At 40.2% G+C, this 16,701-nt stretch overlaps 1 protein-coding gene across 1 annotated transcript in view; it reads right to left on the minus strand.

Annotated features, from left to right (window-relative positions):
* LOC134077883 (NACHT, LRR and PYD domains-containing protein 12-like) overlaps positions 1-16,701 on the minus strand; it is a 67,536-nt gene that overhangs the window by 10,891 nt on the left and 39,944 nt on the right. Inside the window, exons 12-13 of the mRNA XM_062533525.1 lie at positions 1,782-1,955; positions 263-433 (exon numbers count right to left, since the gene is read on the minus strand). Coding sequence (XP_062389509.1) covers positions 263-433; positions 1,782-1,955 — 345 coding nt within the window. The remainder of the gene's footprint in view (positions 1-262; positions 434-1,781; positions 1,956-16,701) is intronic.

Genomic DNA, 16,701 nt, shown 5'->3' on the forward strand with positions numbered 1-16,701 from the left:
TACCGAGTAAGGGTCACGGCATGTTCAGCATACAAGGCTACTAATTCACCAGTTGGCTCCAAACAGGTAGAAACCAGGGGCAAGGGCTCTCCCCATCTCTACATAAAGTGCAATATAAGTCACTCCGACTCAAAACACGTGCTCAAGTCAGCTGACATCAAATTTACACACATGCCACATTAAATAGTGAGAAAATAACAATACACTTTCATTTAAGCAACCATGTATAAAGGTGATTTTTGGCAACCTCTAAAATACCAACCTTAATGTTGTCAGTTTACAGTGAGGGCTACTGAGTCCTGTAGAGAGAAGCTGAACTCCAGACTCCTTCAGGTCATTGTGACTCAGGTCCAGTTCCTTTAGGGAGATGGAGGACTGCAAAGCAGAGGCTACAGCCTTACAGGATTCATCTGTTAGCTTACAACCAGCAAGTCTGTATAGAGTGAGAGGGCAAGAGACAGATGTCAGAAAATAGAATGGTGGCATGCATACATTCATATTCTTATCGTTATTATCAACATTTTAAGCTTGGAAAAAAAGACAATCTTATTAACATTGTTAAGACACATTATCATTCAAATAAGGAGGGAAATTAATAGAGGACACTGACTAAAATAGTTTCTGTTTGTGAGAATGGAGTTGTGTTTGAAATGAGTTTTCATAACAAAATCCTCCTCTGCAGCAATTAGGCTACAGACTGCTCAAAGATGTCTTGGAGAGTGAGGGGAGCAGGGACTCCATCATTTGTCCAGCTGTTTTGACCACATTACGTAGTTGGGCCTTGAATTTATCTGTAAGATTTCCAAACCAGCTGGTGATGCCACAGTGCAAGATGGACTCTATGGTGGCTCTATAAAAAACTAGATGCACCGCATAGCGGTACACAATATGACCACCACTCAGTTCTGCACATTCTCTCCACAAAAAAAATGAACGCTTGTCAACTTTTCCTGTAACTCCTATTTTGCAATTTATATGCATGCAGTCATGGCTGAAAGTGTTGGCACCCATGCTAAAGTGGACTAAGAAGACATATATAAAATTATTTTTTCAAAGTTGATTTTAATGGCTTAATAAAAAAAATGAGGAAAAATCCAACATTTAAGGACACTAATTTTCTTTGTGAATGAATAATGTATCATAAATAAATAAATGTTCTTCCCAAAATACTGCAGTCATAAGTATTGGCACCCCTACAGTATGTAACCCTATGGGACAACACATAGGCCACTTATTTCATGGATCCAGGATACTATGCATCTTGATAAAGTTCCCTTGGTCTTTAGAACTAAAATTGCCCCACATCATCACACGCCCTTCACCATACTCAGAGATAGGCATGGTGTTTTGTTCAGTTTTGTTCAGTTAGCCTATTAGCTGGTTTGATTTGCATTGAGTTCAATGAGCATTCTGCATGGTTGAACATGGAGATAAAAGCTTTATCCATTCCCTTTATTTACTGCTTACACACTGTTATGAATAAAATATGACACAACTGTATACAGTATATTGACACCTAATGAGCCAAAGAGAGGAATAGACTGACCCAAATCATTTCTGAAGAGTTTATTCTGACTTTCACCTGTCGTGCCTTCCTTATACTGTACACCTATGTGGAACTGTACATTTAGTGATTCACTGTGACTGTGGGATGTGCTGAACTTGGTAGGGCAGCAGTGGGTAGTTTGATCAGACCCAACTGAGAGGTCATTTTCAGTGTGGAGAGGACAAGATACTAGACAGAGATGTGCATGGTACTTGCATTACATTTGTCAACTGACCTCAGTGTCTCCAGCTTGCATTGCGGTTTACTAAGTCCCACACAGAGCAGCTTCACTCCTTCATCCTGCAGGTCATTGTCACTCATGTCCAGTTCTCTCAGATGGGAAGGTGTCCTCTGCAGCACTGATGCCATCATTTCACAGCTTGCTTTAGAGAGGTGACACTGATTTAGCCTGTTTAACAAATACAGATTATGTGTAAGAAAAAAGAAAAATCTAAAGGTGTTGGTAGGGAAAATTATGTTTCTTTTGGTTGATCCAGCGTTCAATCTTCATTCCAGTGAAAAACAATAATGAAGCATGTGAAACCAATTCAAAATCTCTCCCCCTTGTCTGTGATGATTATCAGTCATCACACCATCTGTGACTGGTACGAGAGCACTTCTCGACAGACGAGTTTAGGGGGCTGTGTGCCATCGCTTAGTTTTGTTTAACTTCGGTTTTTTTTTCATACAACTTACTACTTGTAAGACGAGCATGATGGACAAATGGATCACATGATTAACACCTACTTCAGCCAGTCTGAGGAAAAGCACAATAACAACAATGAAATCCTTACACATCAACACTCAGTGACTATACCATCCTACAGTATAGCACTTACTTCCATCATGATCGAAAGACTGGTCAAGGACCACAAAACATCCAGACTACCTGCAACTCTTGACCAACTCAGTTTTCACACCGCCCTGACGGCTCCACCGATGATGCCATATGGGCAGCACTTCACCTGAGCCTGGCTCATCTCGAATATAAGAACAGTGATGTGCAGACACTCTTCATTGACTTCAGCTCTGCCTTCATTACAGCCATTCCCCAGCACTTAGTAAGATGACGTGGATGACACCCCACTGTGCAGCTAGATGATGGACTTCCTCACAGACTGACCCCAAAGAGTATGTGTTGGAAGAAACACAATGGACAACAAGCAGGCTGTCACAGGGCCAAGTTCTCATTGCAAGAGCTACAGTAGCTATCAAATGACTCATCAGTGTTTGTTTTTAGGGTTTTCCATATGGCGTATACTGTATTTGCACATGGTGTAAATATATTTTCCTTGGTTATTAAATCAGCTTTAAGACTTTGCCCTTCATTCAAATTAGGGCTCCAGTGTGTCAAAACATTTCTGAAATACTTAACGTAATCAGTCTAAGACGAAGAATTCACTCACCAAACCCTCCTAGAGACGCTGACTACAGGGAGCATTCTGTGGAGCCCTTCTTCCGATTTCAGGTATTTCTTCAGATCAAACTCCTCCAGCTCTTCAGCTGACATCAGCAGCAGATAAACCAGAGCTGAACACTGGGCTGGAGTCAGTTTCTTCTCCTCATCTGCTGAGCTCATGTATCTGTGGAACATAAAAGATCCATATTAAACATTTCTGAATATTCCTCAAATCATTTTAGTTGGTGTTGCTGGTCTACATTGCTGGTTTAACGACATGCCAACTTACTGTATGCTATATTCTAGCAAACCAACATGACTTTACCATCTTACACCAACAATGTCAAGCTTGGCAGGCTGGTCACCAGCATGACCATCTTACACTACCTGTATCTGACATGACAGGCTGGTCACACCAGTATGACCACCTGGTGGCCCAACCAGCTACACCAGCAAAGACCAGCAAGAGCTGGAAGAAAACCAACAAAGACCTGCTAAAATCAGCTAAAACCAGCTACCAGCATGAGATAGTTTCTAACTGTTTTTTTCTTGTCTGCAGGGTTCACTCAAAAATAATGATGAACATTTTCATGTTTCTTCTTTTTGTCTGTTTTGAAGTTGGTACCAATTTAGGCACATCAGTGATATCATTTCAAAGCATTTTCACAAAGAAAATTGGTGTCCTTAATATGATTTTATATTTCTATTTTAAGTCGACTTTAGCATGGTTTCAAATACTTATTAGCCCAACTTGTAGTTCTGTTTTGTTTGAAAATACTTCAAACATCAACAGGAGTGACTCCACCCAACCATGCTCAGAGAACATTAATAATGTTCTTTGAAAAATGGCACCCCTTTTAAACTTTGATTTATGACAGTTGGCACTACAGCCTAAGTTCTTTCTTCCCAATAGCCTTAAAACTTAATGTGGACTGTTTACCTGTTGATCTCCTCAACCAGTGAATCATCTCCAAGTTCATTCAGACAGTGGAAGAGGTTGATGATCCGTTCTGGTGGGATGTTTTTGCTGATCTTTTTCTTGATGTATTCAACAGTCTTCTTGATGCTCAGTTGCCCAATACCCAAATGTGGCAGAACATTTTTCAGGGGAAACCGGACCTCAGGCTCCAACATTGGAGCCAGTCCAAGAAGGAAGCGCACACAAAGATCAAATTGTCCATTTCCATTTAGTAAGGCCCTCTCCAAAGACATTTTGTAGAGGTCGAACCTTGACTTCTTGAAATGCCATCCAATCTTCTCCAAGCCTGTCTTGATGAAGAGATTCCTCTTATCAGTTGCATGTGTATGGAGCAAGTACAGAGCTGCCAGGAATTCCTGTACACTCAGGTGCACAAAGCTGAATATGCTCTCTCCACTTATAGCACTTTCTTTTTTGAAGATCTTTGTACAAAGTCCAGCCTGCAATGCTCCTGTATTTACATCAATGTTACTCTCTGTCAGGTCCTTCTCGTAGAATATCAGGGTGCCCTTCTCCAGATGTTTGAATGCCAGTTTCCCAAGTTTAACAAGGAGTTGTCCTTTTTCCTCTAGGCTCATCTTCTTCTCGCTTCTTTCATTCATTCTGGTGATCTGAAAGACACTGAATTGTGTGTACATTTCAGTCAATGTTTTGGGCATTTCCTGGTCAGAGGTACTTGCCTCTATTTTTTCCTTTCCTCCAAGCACAGCTGCTGTGATCCGACAGAACACTGGGATGTGACACATTATGTAGAGGCTTCTCTTTGATTTTACATGTGCTATAATTTGTTCAGCTTTCTCTGGAATGACCTTCCTAAAATACTCCTCTCTATTGCCTTCACTGAAGCCTTGGATCTCTGTCACCAAGTGGAAAAGGTCACACAGGTCCTTATTGGCTGCTGCTGGTCTTGTTGTTACCCAAATGAGAGCAGAAGGCAACAGTGTGCCAGTTATGAGACTCGTTATTAGTACAGCAACCAATGATTCTTTATTTGGGTCACAGATGTGCTCGCTGAAGTCTAACTCGAGTCTGCTCTCATCTAAACCATCAAATACAAAAAGAACTTTGACCCCTTTTAAGTCAGTGGATTCTCTCAAATCTTCAAGGTCCGGGTAAAATTTAGCAAGAAGGTCAAAGAGGCTGTGGACTTTATCTTTGTACAAGTTCAGCTCTCGAAATGGAAGAACAAAAACCAGCTCTATTTTTTTATTCTCTCTGTCCTCTGCCCAGTCCAAGACAAACATTTGCACAGCAACACTTTTCCCTACTCCAGCTATTCCCAAAGTCAAGACCTTTGTGACAGGTTCACCTGCATAGAAATGGTCGGAGAATATGTTTGACAACTTGACTGAGTTCATGGTCCCAGAGAATGTCCTGGTCTCAATCTGTTTCAAGTGAATCGTTGACACTTCGTGTGCATTGTTGATCCCCCCGGTACGTCCTTCTACAACGCAAAGATCAGTGTAGATGTCCTGTAGCTTTTCATCTCCTAGCTCTTGACGTACAAGGAAACACTTCTTTTTTAAGATGGACTGAAGGTGATGCTTGACTGAAGATTTTTCTTTTATTGGAGTAGAAATGAAAGGGGAAAAAATGAATGGATGTGAGGATTTTTGCTGCAGGTGAGAGGATTGAAAATCTTAGGATTTTATTTTATTGTTTTTAGAACATGCCATCAATAAATAAATACATCTTGCAATGCTTTTAAAGCATACATATTTGGAAACTAGACGATTCAAAGTTTCTAATGGTTTCACAGTGTCACTAATTTTGTCGCAGAGATTTAGGTGTGTGTTTTGAACAGCTTTTTTTTTTAAATCCCCAGGGGGGGATTTAGACTCTTGTTAATGTGTGTAGCACACTGTCTGAACATACATTACCTTTATTTTGAGGTTTTGAATTCACTGAGAGAGGAAGAGAGAAACAAATAAATCACTATTCTAAAGCACTTATATTTATTTATCAAGCTAATGTGTCCATTTTACTTCTGTATTTACCTTTGCCTAGTTTCCTCTCCAAGTCTGTGACCAGCTGATTGTTTTTCATGATCCTTAAGATCTTCAGCATGACCTCAGCTGAGTCTTCTACACAGTACTTTTGTACCAGTTGTTCCACTATCTCATCCGTGCCAGCTTTCTCCAACTTACTCCATGGGATTTTAAACTCATCCCTAAAAATATACTTGAACCTTTTGAGGTCGTCGACAGACAGGTCATCCAATGTTTCTCGCATGCTTTGGCATATTGAAGATGGCTGAAGTGTGTTGCCCCCTCTGCCTATTGCAAAAATACAGATACAGTAACTCAGGACACTGTTATCTTCTGTAGAGCACTGAGGTCAAAACCAGGTGAATATGTGATTTAGTCCCAAAAAATCTAAAATATCTTATTACGGCTAATATTACGGTCTTAAAGTGTAACTTCACCCCATAACTTCACCCACTTCACATTTCTGAAAAAGGCTTTGAAAACTTAGCCTGACTCTCGCCAGACCCTTGTAGTTCCGCCATGCTCCACCAGAGGCGTTTCGCTGAGCTCCACACAAGGGTCTGGACGCGAGGGCAATCCAAACCCCGGGTGGTTGCTCAAAAAATGAGCAACCAATCAGGAGCGCCGAAGCGAGTGTTTGATTCAAATAACAATGGCAGCACGCAGCGAGGAGTCTTGTGCTGACATTGATTCTGCTATTTCAAACGTTTTGTCGGATCTATCGAGTATTCATTCTTTAAAAGATTAACAGAGAATAGTTTTGAAGACATTTATTGGTGGCAAGGATGTTTTTACTCTTCTTCCGATCGGGTTTGGCAAGAGCTTGAAGAAGCCGAGCACGTCATTCAAGATAACAGGCAAGTGGTTTATCAAATCACATGCGAGGATGTTTTACAAGGACCCGCCTTCAGAAATACATACCCTATCGAGAAGTCCCAGATCCTTGTGTGAAGCAGACAGCGAACTACAGGATCTGGCGAAAGTCAGGTTATTGAAAACTGGCAGGACGTTCTGAAAATTGGAACGGAGTGCAGCCCTGCTGCAGCCAATCAACCATGGTGATTTCGTGTCAATCTGGGAATGAGTGCTGCAGACATGGCTTATCACATGCTGCGTTTACATGAGAGTTTTAATTCCGAATAAAACCAAGTTAATTCGGAATAAAAGTTAATTCCGCTTTAAAAGAGACCATGTAAACGCTTATTCTGCTTGAAAATTATTATTTGGAATTAAACTTAATTCCGATTTAAGTGGTTGGTTTATTCCGATGTTAAAGCGGAATTAACGCACTCCTTGATCATGTAAACCTTTATTCCGATTCAAAGTTTATTCCGTTTGTTTGGCGCATGCTCATGAGGAAGAAGCAGCGCATGCTCGTTTCGTTGCTAATTCGGCTCCGTCTTCTTCCCCCCTTCTCCGGCACTCCTCTCCTCCTCAGCTAGCAAACGTGAAGCTTGACAATATTCTCGAGCTGCTGGTTAAATAGTAGGCCTATTATCAGAATTACTGCGAAAACTGTTTTCATTATGTTATTGCCCATGCTGTAACGTTAACCCGAGATGACAAAAAAGCCGCTAGCCAGCTAAAGTTTGTTTTCTTCCGGTAGACCTTAATTAGGCTGCGTTCATGCGCCGCCTGTCCAATCGGAATCCTTCCCGATCCCCAGACGTTCAGCGGAATACAATAAAGAGGAATTAACCTATATTCCATGTAAACGCCAATTCGGAATGATTATTTCCATGTAAACTCGAAGGAGAATATTTTAATTCCGATTTATTTCATTCTGAATAAACTAATTCGGAATTAAAAACATCATGTAAACGTGATCAGGGCAGCAGGTGGGGCGTTTCATTCCTAATTTGTAACGACCCGGTGACGTAGACTCGCCGGAGAAGTGCAGGACTACGTCAGCATTCCAATAGCATTTTGGACCAAAATGCCATTGCATGTTTCAACCTGTAGAAGGCGTGGAGAGCTATATCTCCGATACAAAATCATACGAAATGTTACTTTTCTCGGGAAACACAATTTTTGTCAATATTAAACCTGGTAATAGTGTAGTTTACCACTTATGAGTAATTTCAATCAATCAACAGCTCAAAAAACATATTCTAGGGTGCAGTTACACTTTAATGGATTTATAGCATACTGTACATCTAAATAACATTTTAAACAATGTTTACATATAAAATAATTATGTTATTGTTACTATGTCATCTTACTAGACATCATCTTGCTTGTTTGGTCATCTTGCCCAGCTGGCTGCTTTATGTCATCCATCCTATAAATCAAATTTAGATTAGAGATATACTTTATCAATACTACTGTATGTGATGTGCATCTGTATGGCATATTTGTGGGAAATTCACAATAAATCTGTGTCATTTAAAGGGAAACTATGCAGGTTTGGCGATTCCTTCGCTGGTTTCGCTCGTTTTACACTTGCAGGTTTCTCTGTAGCTTCCCCTACAGCTTTAACGTGTTTATTTTACAACACTGTTCAATCGGTCAGTCTGCTTTTTCATGAGCGATACACAAGACTTCACATGAGACTTCCTAGACCATGGGTGCGTACCCGAGGGCTCCTGAAATGGCAAACGTGGTTCTACCGCTACAGACCACTAGGGCGGCCGAAAAAAACATTGTTCAACCGATAATGACTCATTTAATCATATATAATAGTATGAAATGAATTGATTAACTGAAAAAATGTGCATAGTGTACCTTTAACATGATTTGTTCTTTTAAAAACACATCTTTGCACATATACAGTAATCCTTGCATCATAGTGCAAGAGATCAGCTACATTTTACATTTTATTGGATAAATCAAACTGAACACTTTCCATAGGCTAGCTTTACATTTTCTCACAAAAGCTTATAGGCCAATTCAATTTTATAGTTGGCAAAATCAGCCAAATCAGCTTGCAACTGATTTCATGAGTGTCTTTCCAAAGAGTTAGCCTGTAGCTCTTGTTCAGATTACACCATTGAATCTTTTCTGATGCTCAGCCAGAAGAGCTAACACAGGAGCATAATATAGCTATAGCATTGTTGCTGAAGTTCACTATAAGGGAGTTATGAAATGAAGGATATGCACATCATGTTACTTATTGTTAAAATGAGCCATTTTCAGGTCAGGTTGGGTTTGAGTTGATGTTTGATGGATATTTTGTGGGGTAAGGTGGGGCGGAGTCAGACATGACACATGTGTAGACCTGATAGCTACAGAGGTTCTGAACAATTGAAGTCTCCAGCAGACACTTTCCTTGGAACACACCCAACAATTTCACTATTTCTCAGAATGAGAAAGGAGTTAAACAGTTTGAAATCTCATGAGCCTTTTATCTGATTTTGGAAAAATCATACTATTCAGAAGTACTAATTACCAATCTCTGACCACTGTCATTGAGAACTGTGTGTGTGTGTGTGTGTGTGTGTGTGTGTGTGTGTGTGTGTGTGTGTGTGTGTGTGTGTGTGTACACACATCTCTCCCTCCAACAAGCACACAGTTAGCAGCTAGGTCCTAAACTGATCCATCTTACACATTGTGCAAGTACAAGCCTTTTTTCACATCCAGGGCCCTAATTTGAATGATGGGCAGAGAGCAAACACTGAAGTCTAACTAATAGTTAATTTGATAACTAAGGCAACATCAACCTGCTCATTTAAAACCAGTCTCAAAGCCCTAACTGTAGAGATAATGAGTCAGCTCAGTGTGCCTACATGCCACACGATAGCTACTGTTCATGCACTAGGACTTTACTTGCTGACAGACTTTGCATTTTGCCTGCCATTCAAATCTCTAGTGTACAGTACATCCCTTTAGACAAAGTAGATCACAGGGACAGAATAAAGTACATGTGAACACAATATGGTGAGTGCTCCTTTTCATCACTTAAACAAATGATGTGGAGTTGATGAGATCTTTTATATCAGATGTACTACATCTCTAAATATTAAACCTGCTACATATGAAATTATATATAATATCTCACTTGGGATCAGGCTGTGGTGATTCACTGCTGACATTGAATGGCTGACCCATGGCCTGGTCACTCTTCATAGAATCACAGCTGGGCACAGGAGACACTGGTGTGTGTGCCTGTGGTCTGGTTATAAAGAAAGTCATGAACAAATTAAACAGTCGATTTGAAGTTTGAAGCATTTATACATTAGTCACACTTGACCATTACCAAAGATTGTATTGTTTCTAAGTACTCTGTAGGGCTGAACGATTATGGAAAATAATCTAATTGCGATTTTTCTTGCCAATATTGCGATTGCGATGCGATATGCCATTATTTTTTAAGGTGTTTGTCTTGTGAATTATTCAACAAAAACAAGCAGTAAATCATATAGTATGGGCAATAGGCTATATTAGATTAAAAATAAACTGTTTTTTCCTGGAAGTCATACCTGTTATGATGACAGGTGATGCATGAATCGATGAATTACATTTTTTTTTTAACTAGCTACTTCAATCACAATAGTATATTTTGAACTTCCAACCTTGTAGGCCTATCATCAGAACAGAAAGTAGGCTACTGACAAGGAAGCCTGGTGTAAACATTAAAACAAAAGTGCAGATTGCAAAAATATGAAAATATTAATAAATCTGTGGCTTATTCCTATGGAGTTTTCAGATAATTCATGTGATATGTTCTGCATACAGACATTCCTGATTTTCATGGATGCACACTGCACTGACTGTCTGCTATTCTTATTCCAACTCCATCTCTTTAATTCAGCTGTCTGTCAGCTGTCAGCTGTCTGGTTGAAGCCTCAAAATATTGTAAACAAAGTAGCATAGTTGGCTATCTTATCATAGTCTACTGGTTGGACTGTTCAGTTTCCCCACGTCTGTTTAAGTTTCAAGGTAGGTTAATACTTTTTTCTTCTTCGGACAAGAAGAAAGTCTTGAAGTTGGAAAACATCTGTATTGAGATGATCAGTCAATCTGAACGCAAGAGTTTTAAATGTCTGCAGCATGCTAATAATGATGCTAACCGGATTTTACAATAATTTAGCTAATCGTCCTCTATGCGTCATTGCTTTCACGATTGTGAATGTTTTATTTGGATTGAATATGCATGTCGAGGGGCGGGTGTCCATTGAGCGCGCACGACAGAGAGAGAGAGAGAGAGAGAGGGAGGCAGAGCGAGAGAAAGCGGGACAAGGAGAGGGGTTTGAATCTGTACCATTTGGTGAATTTGCACTCATTGTCTACAATGAAAACTTGCGAAAGACATTCATGCTTTCACCCGAGCAGCGCAGGTGCACCAGTGCAACCTAGATATTTTTTCAGTCGCACTCTTAAAAATGTTGGTGCCATGGTTCTATCCAGCAGCTTGCCGAGTTCACTCTCTGATAGACTGTTTCAAATATTTGCTACCTTACGCTCTCATGTCACGTGACCAGAGGGTAATCGCAGCCAAATCGCAGCCTTTGCGGTTAGAAAATTGCACTTCATCATATCGCGATATTATCGCAAATGCAATATATCGTTCAGCCCTAGTACTCTGTGTGTGTTAGTGTGGACTTGGGTGAACTCACTCTGCACTGAGCAGCTCTTGTCCTTTGCTGACCCCCTGATGTCCATCAGTAACCGACTCCTCATCCTTCAGATCTCTGCCTGTCTGATTTCCACCAACAGCATCCTCACCCTCTTGAGGGACATCCATCCTAATCAATAATAAATCAATCAATCAATCAATCAATCAACCAACCAACCAATCAATTAATCAATCATCACATTAACTGAAGGAAGAGAAGAGAGAAAGAAAGAGCAAAAGACAGGAAGGCATAAAGGCATTTGTGTGGCCCTCTCTAGGAAGAGTTGGTGAGCCAAATGTGTCTGATGAAGGTTTCCTCTTGAAGTACTCACATTTATCAGCTGTGCAGACCAATCAGATCTGTGGGTCCATTTCTTCTCCACCAATAACAGACGTTTTAACCCTTCACAGACGTAGGGGAAGCACTGGAATGACAAGTAAGAGGAAGTACAGAGGAAAATAAACACAGACCTCTGAAGTTCACCTACAAAAAGTTGGCATCCTGTATCTATGTAAAACATAAGTGAATTTATATCACAATACATTTCAATATTTCAGAATATGTTCTTATAAGCTGTCTGAAAGACAAGTATATTGTAATATATTCAACATTCATTTTGGACACTCAGAAATATTTAATATATTTATTTTGTGCATGGGAAGAATCTCTCAAGCTCTCACATGGCTGTTGTCTTTAAGATGGCGCCTGGCTCTGTATGTCGGCATGTCTCTGGATGTATGAGGTCGTTCTGTTAATGATCACTCTGCTCATGAATCCCTGCAGAGGTTAAAGGTCACCTACTCAACTGTTTTATTACTCAGCGCACCGACACAATCTAGTTTTGTACACGATAAGAATTGTTTTCTTTTTGAAAAAATATATATCATCGCTATTATATATCTACTGTACATGTACAGTTCACCATGAAATACCACTGGGTCCTTGTGTGGCCTAACTCCACTGCTCACAGAACCAAACACATAGAGACAGTATTGAGGGTGTGTTGATGAGTCACTTTAAATGCAACACACTTCAGGTAATAAAAACTCACCTTGATTCTACTATCACCTTCCATGATTTAAACACACATGTATACAAACAGCATTGTTGTTCGTCTAGCACAGATGGATTTGAACACTTGCAGAGAGAACTGCAACCCTATGAGTTCCACAGCACTTCATATACATGAACTAGAAAATGCAGCCAGGGTCGCTATGTGGTTGTGCCTTACAGGTTTGATCTAAGCTCTCACTGCTGGAGAGACACTACAGGTGAACAGGGCAAACAAACATATCATCATACCTCTTCCCCAGGTGCTTTATAGAGGCTGATGCTTCAATGGCAAACATGATTTAATGCCTCCACTAATCTTGCATCTATGTGTGTGTGTTAGTGTGTGTTTGTGTGTGTGTGTGTGTGTGTGAGTGTGTGTGTGTGTGTGTGTGTGTGTGTGTGTGTGTGTGTGTGTGTGTGTGTGTGTGTGTGTGTGTGTGTGTGTGTGTGTGTGTGTGTGCAAGCTATTCTTTCAGTTATCAGGAAACTCATAAAGCTGCTCCAGCTCAGACTTTCTCAAATCCAGTGTAACTTCCTTTAGACAAATTAAATCACATTACTGTAGAGAGACTAAATTAAATCCATGTTGATGATGATGTTCACCCCTTTACAACAGACACACACACTTCGTTTACCCACTTCACATGAACACAGCAACACATGGCCATGGAGCCCATTACGGTCTATAACGCGGCACATTTTAATTGTAATGATTTGAAGTGAACGCCATCTTACCTGTCCAGTGTTCAGTCTTGTCCCCTTCTCCCCACTCTCACATATTTCACGGCAGGAGGATCTCTGAAGCTCTCAAGTGGTTGTTGTCTTGAAGATGGCGCCCAACTCATGTCTGAATGAGGTCGTTCTGTTAATGATCACTCTGCTCATGAATCACTGCTCATGAATCAAAGGTCGTTTCGCCTGTTTTATAACTTAACACACCGACACAATCTAGTTTTGTACACAGTACGTTTTATGTCACAGTTATTATATATCTACATGTTACAGCTTACATGAAATACTTTTGGGTCCATGTTATTTCACTGCTCACAGAAACAAACACAAAGAGACAATATTGAAGGTGCATTGATGAGTCACTTTAAATACAAATACAGTAAAACAAAACTACAGTACAGTGAAGTTATGAGACTGTATCACTTTCTCTATGAGAATAAGAATAGCTGTACTCAATAGACATGTCCTCAGCGGGTAGAGGAAAACGGTTGCATGATTTCCCCTGTGACTTAAAGAGGCGAACAGTATGAGGGCATAAGGTCAAAAAACAAAACTGGAGGGCTAAATATATGTATAGCTGTGCACTGGTCTTAATGGGAGACATTCTTGATTACTCATGGGCAAGTATTTCTGCAGAAGTGTAGTGCCTTTTTCCCATCCTGATTAATGATGATCCTGTTCTTTACTTTATCTTACAAGTATAAAGCTTTAGGTTATACACACAGTAAATGGAATTTAAACAACTTCTCTGTATTTTCTGAAATGTACATGACACTTGATCAGTGATCTTACAGATGACAGGGACCTTATGTATGGGACTTATTTTGTTCCATTAGGTGTCTCTCCCTGCAAGGAAGAACTACTGTAGTTGAAGACTAGTAGATAAGATAAAACAGCTCTTGACTGCCTGAACTGAGATGTTTATTATGATGCAAAGTTCAGCACATGTCTAGTGTTCTGTGCGTTGAATGCTGACTAGACAATTGTCTAATCTCAGGTCCTAAATCAGCTGATAGCTTAAACCACATACACCATAGACATAAATTATAATATATCCATGACGTACACTATCTCCCCTCTTGTACGCCATTAAACAAGTCATGGGTCACGGAGCAGAGTGAACACACTCAATGCTGCAGGCCCAGATAACGTCCTGGGACGCGTCCTCAGACCGTGCCACTGAGATGACGGGCATTGGCACAGACATCTTCAATCTCTCCCTCACACTGTCTACAGTCCCATGCTGTTTTAAATCCACCCACCATCACAATACCTGCACCACAGAAAGCAGCTGCTTCGTGCCTCAATGACTACAGGCCATGTGGCCCTGATCACTGCTCCTGAACATCATTCCAGTCACCTTGGATCCACTGCAGTTTGCACACAGGTCCAACAGATCCACACAGGATGCCATGATCTCACTTACCTTGCATTCAGTATGGACTCACCTGGAGAATAATAACAGGTATATGCCAGACTAGGGTTTGGAGCTCAGGCTGGAAACCTGCATAACTATCTCTCTTGCTTCCTGTCCACATCTTTTGGTTCCAGTCACAAACTACAGTATAGCTTATCCAAAAGGCGCACCTGATCGTTGGTCTGATTGGTTGAAGGACTATCCAAAGGCGTACAGAGCAGTGGTGTAGTCCAGTTAGCTGTAGTGGGCATACTGAAATGCACTTTAGTTAGTTGGAGAGGGTATACTGTGATCAACCCCAAATGTTAATTCCTATCCTTGCCTATTTTAAGTGAGTATACTGAGATGGTGATTATTTTTCAGTTGGTATTGCGTAGACTACACCATTGGTTGAAGGACTATCCAAAGGCGCACAGAGTCATTTGAACTTTGCTCTCTGATCACGCCTCTTGTGCAGAAACGAGCAAACTCCCCTAATTTTCAGTCTTAAACATTTTAATTTTATTTAATATTATAATAATTTATTTAATATTGAGCTTAGTATGGTGATAGCCATAAGAACATTATGCCAGACTGCTTTTTGTTGACTATAGCTCAGCCATCACCCCCGCTGCACTCATAATTAAACTACACTACTTGGGTCTTTCCTCTGCACTGTGCAACTGGATACAGAGCTTCCTCACTGGCAGGGTACAGCATGTCCACCTTGGAGACACTCTTTATGCGTGACTGTGATGCTGCCCAGCCCAACATCATCATAGAGTCGGCAGATGACACCTCAGTCATTGCTCATTGCACACAGTCATTGCACACAGTCATTGGCCGGGTTTCCCAGATTCGTTAAGAAGCTCTAAAGCGCTAAGAACTTCTTAAGAGCGCTCTAAAAACGTTTTAAGAATGCTCCTTAAGAGCTTCTTAACGAATCTGGGAAACGCGGCCATTGTTGGTGAAAATGTTTTACAGTTTTTTTCAATTGCTTACACACAATTTTTAAAACCGAGTTCTTTTTAACAAAATTTAAGCACAGCTATCCAAGCGCCACACTCAGTTTGCGTAATTCCTAGATTCTTTGCAAAATGAAACACTTCAGTCAAAACATACACACTTCAGTCAAAACATATACACATACTGTATTTGTAAAAATGCTATTAGTTGTCATTTAACAAACACAGTCCTCAATGATCAGACACTATTGCAGCCAGTTTCACACTGCAGTGATAAATGCAAAACACATTTGTAAAAAGAAGAATTAGGAAATAGCATATGTGCTAGATTTTTGCCCAGACATTGTTATGTAAGGGATCATTTAGATGTCCAAAAAATAGTGACAAACCCACAACATTCTTCATGATTAGTTCGACATAGGGAAAGTGTACATACTGTAAATAGGTCTATAAACTTTCACTTGCACTGTACAACACTGAAGACTGCTGTAGACTGAATATTTCAAGTATTTCTTTCAATACTTACAGTATTTCTAACCATAATCAGTTACAGTAATCAACCAACAATGAAATCAATTGAACAAATAAAATCTGTAGACAAACAAAAACTACTGCATAAAGTACATACACTTAGACTGTGAAGAGCGACTACTGCAAAAGCAACAAGACTGTATAGCACACCTGAGTGCTGCGTTTTCAATTTTGCACATGTGTGCTTACACACCTGTTGGATGTGATTATCCAATTCGTTCATTAGTGTAGTCATTGGCAATCCGGGGCTTTGTAATGACAAGGAAGTAACCTCACAATCCTTATCTGTGTCTAAGGTGTGGAAATGTGTGTAGAGTTTTACAAATCACTGTGTGTAATGTTTTGCAAAGAGGGTGAAGCAGACATTGTGTGTAATGTTGTGCAAATCTGTGGAGGTGTTTTGCTCCTTGGAGTAAAATTTTGCTAATTGTGTGAAAAAGATTATTTTAGTGTGTAAACAATCGTAAAAAACTGTAAATGAACAGAGAATTAATCATGTTTTGCATTACAATATTGCATCCATTTGAACAGTTGCAAAGTCATGAAAATAGATGTGT

This window comes from Sardina pilchardus, chromosome 1 (assembly GCF_963854185.1).
Source record: "Sardina pilchardus chromosome 1, fSarPil1.1, whole genome shotgun sequence".
In the NCBI taxonomy this organism is placed as follows: Eukaryota; Metazoa; Chordata; class Actinopteri; order Clupeiformes; family Clupeidae; genus Sardina; species Sardina pilchardus.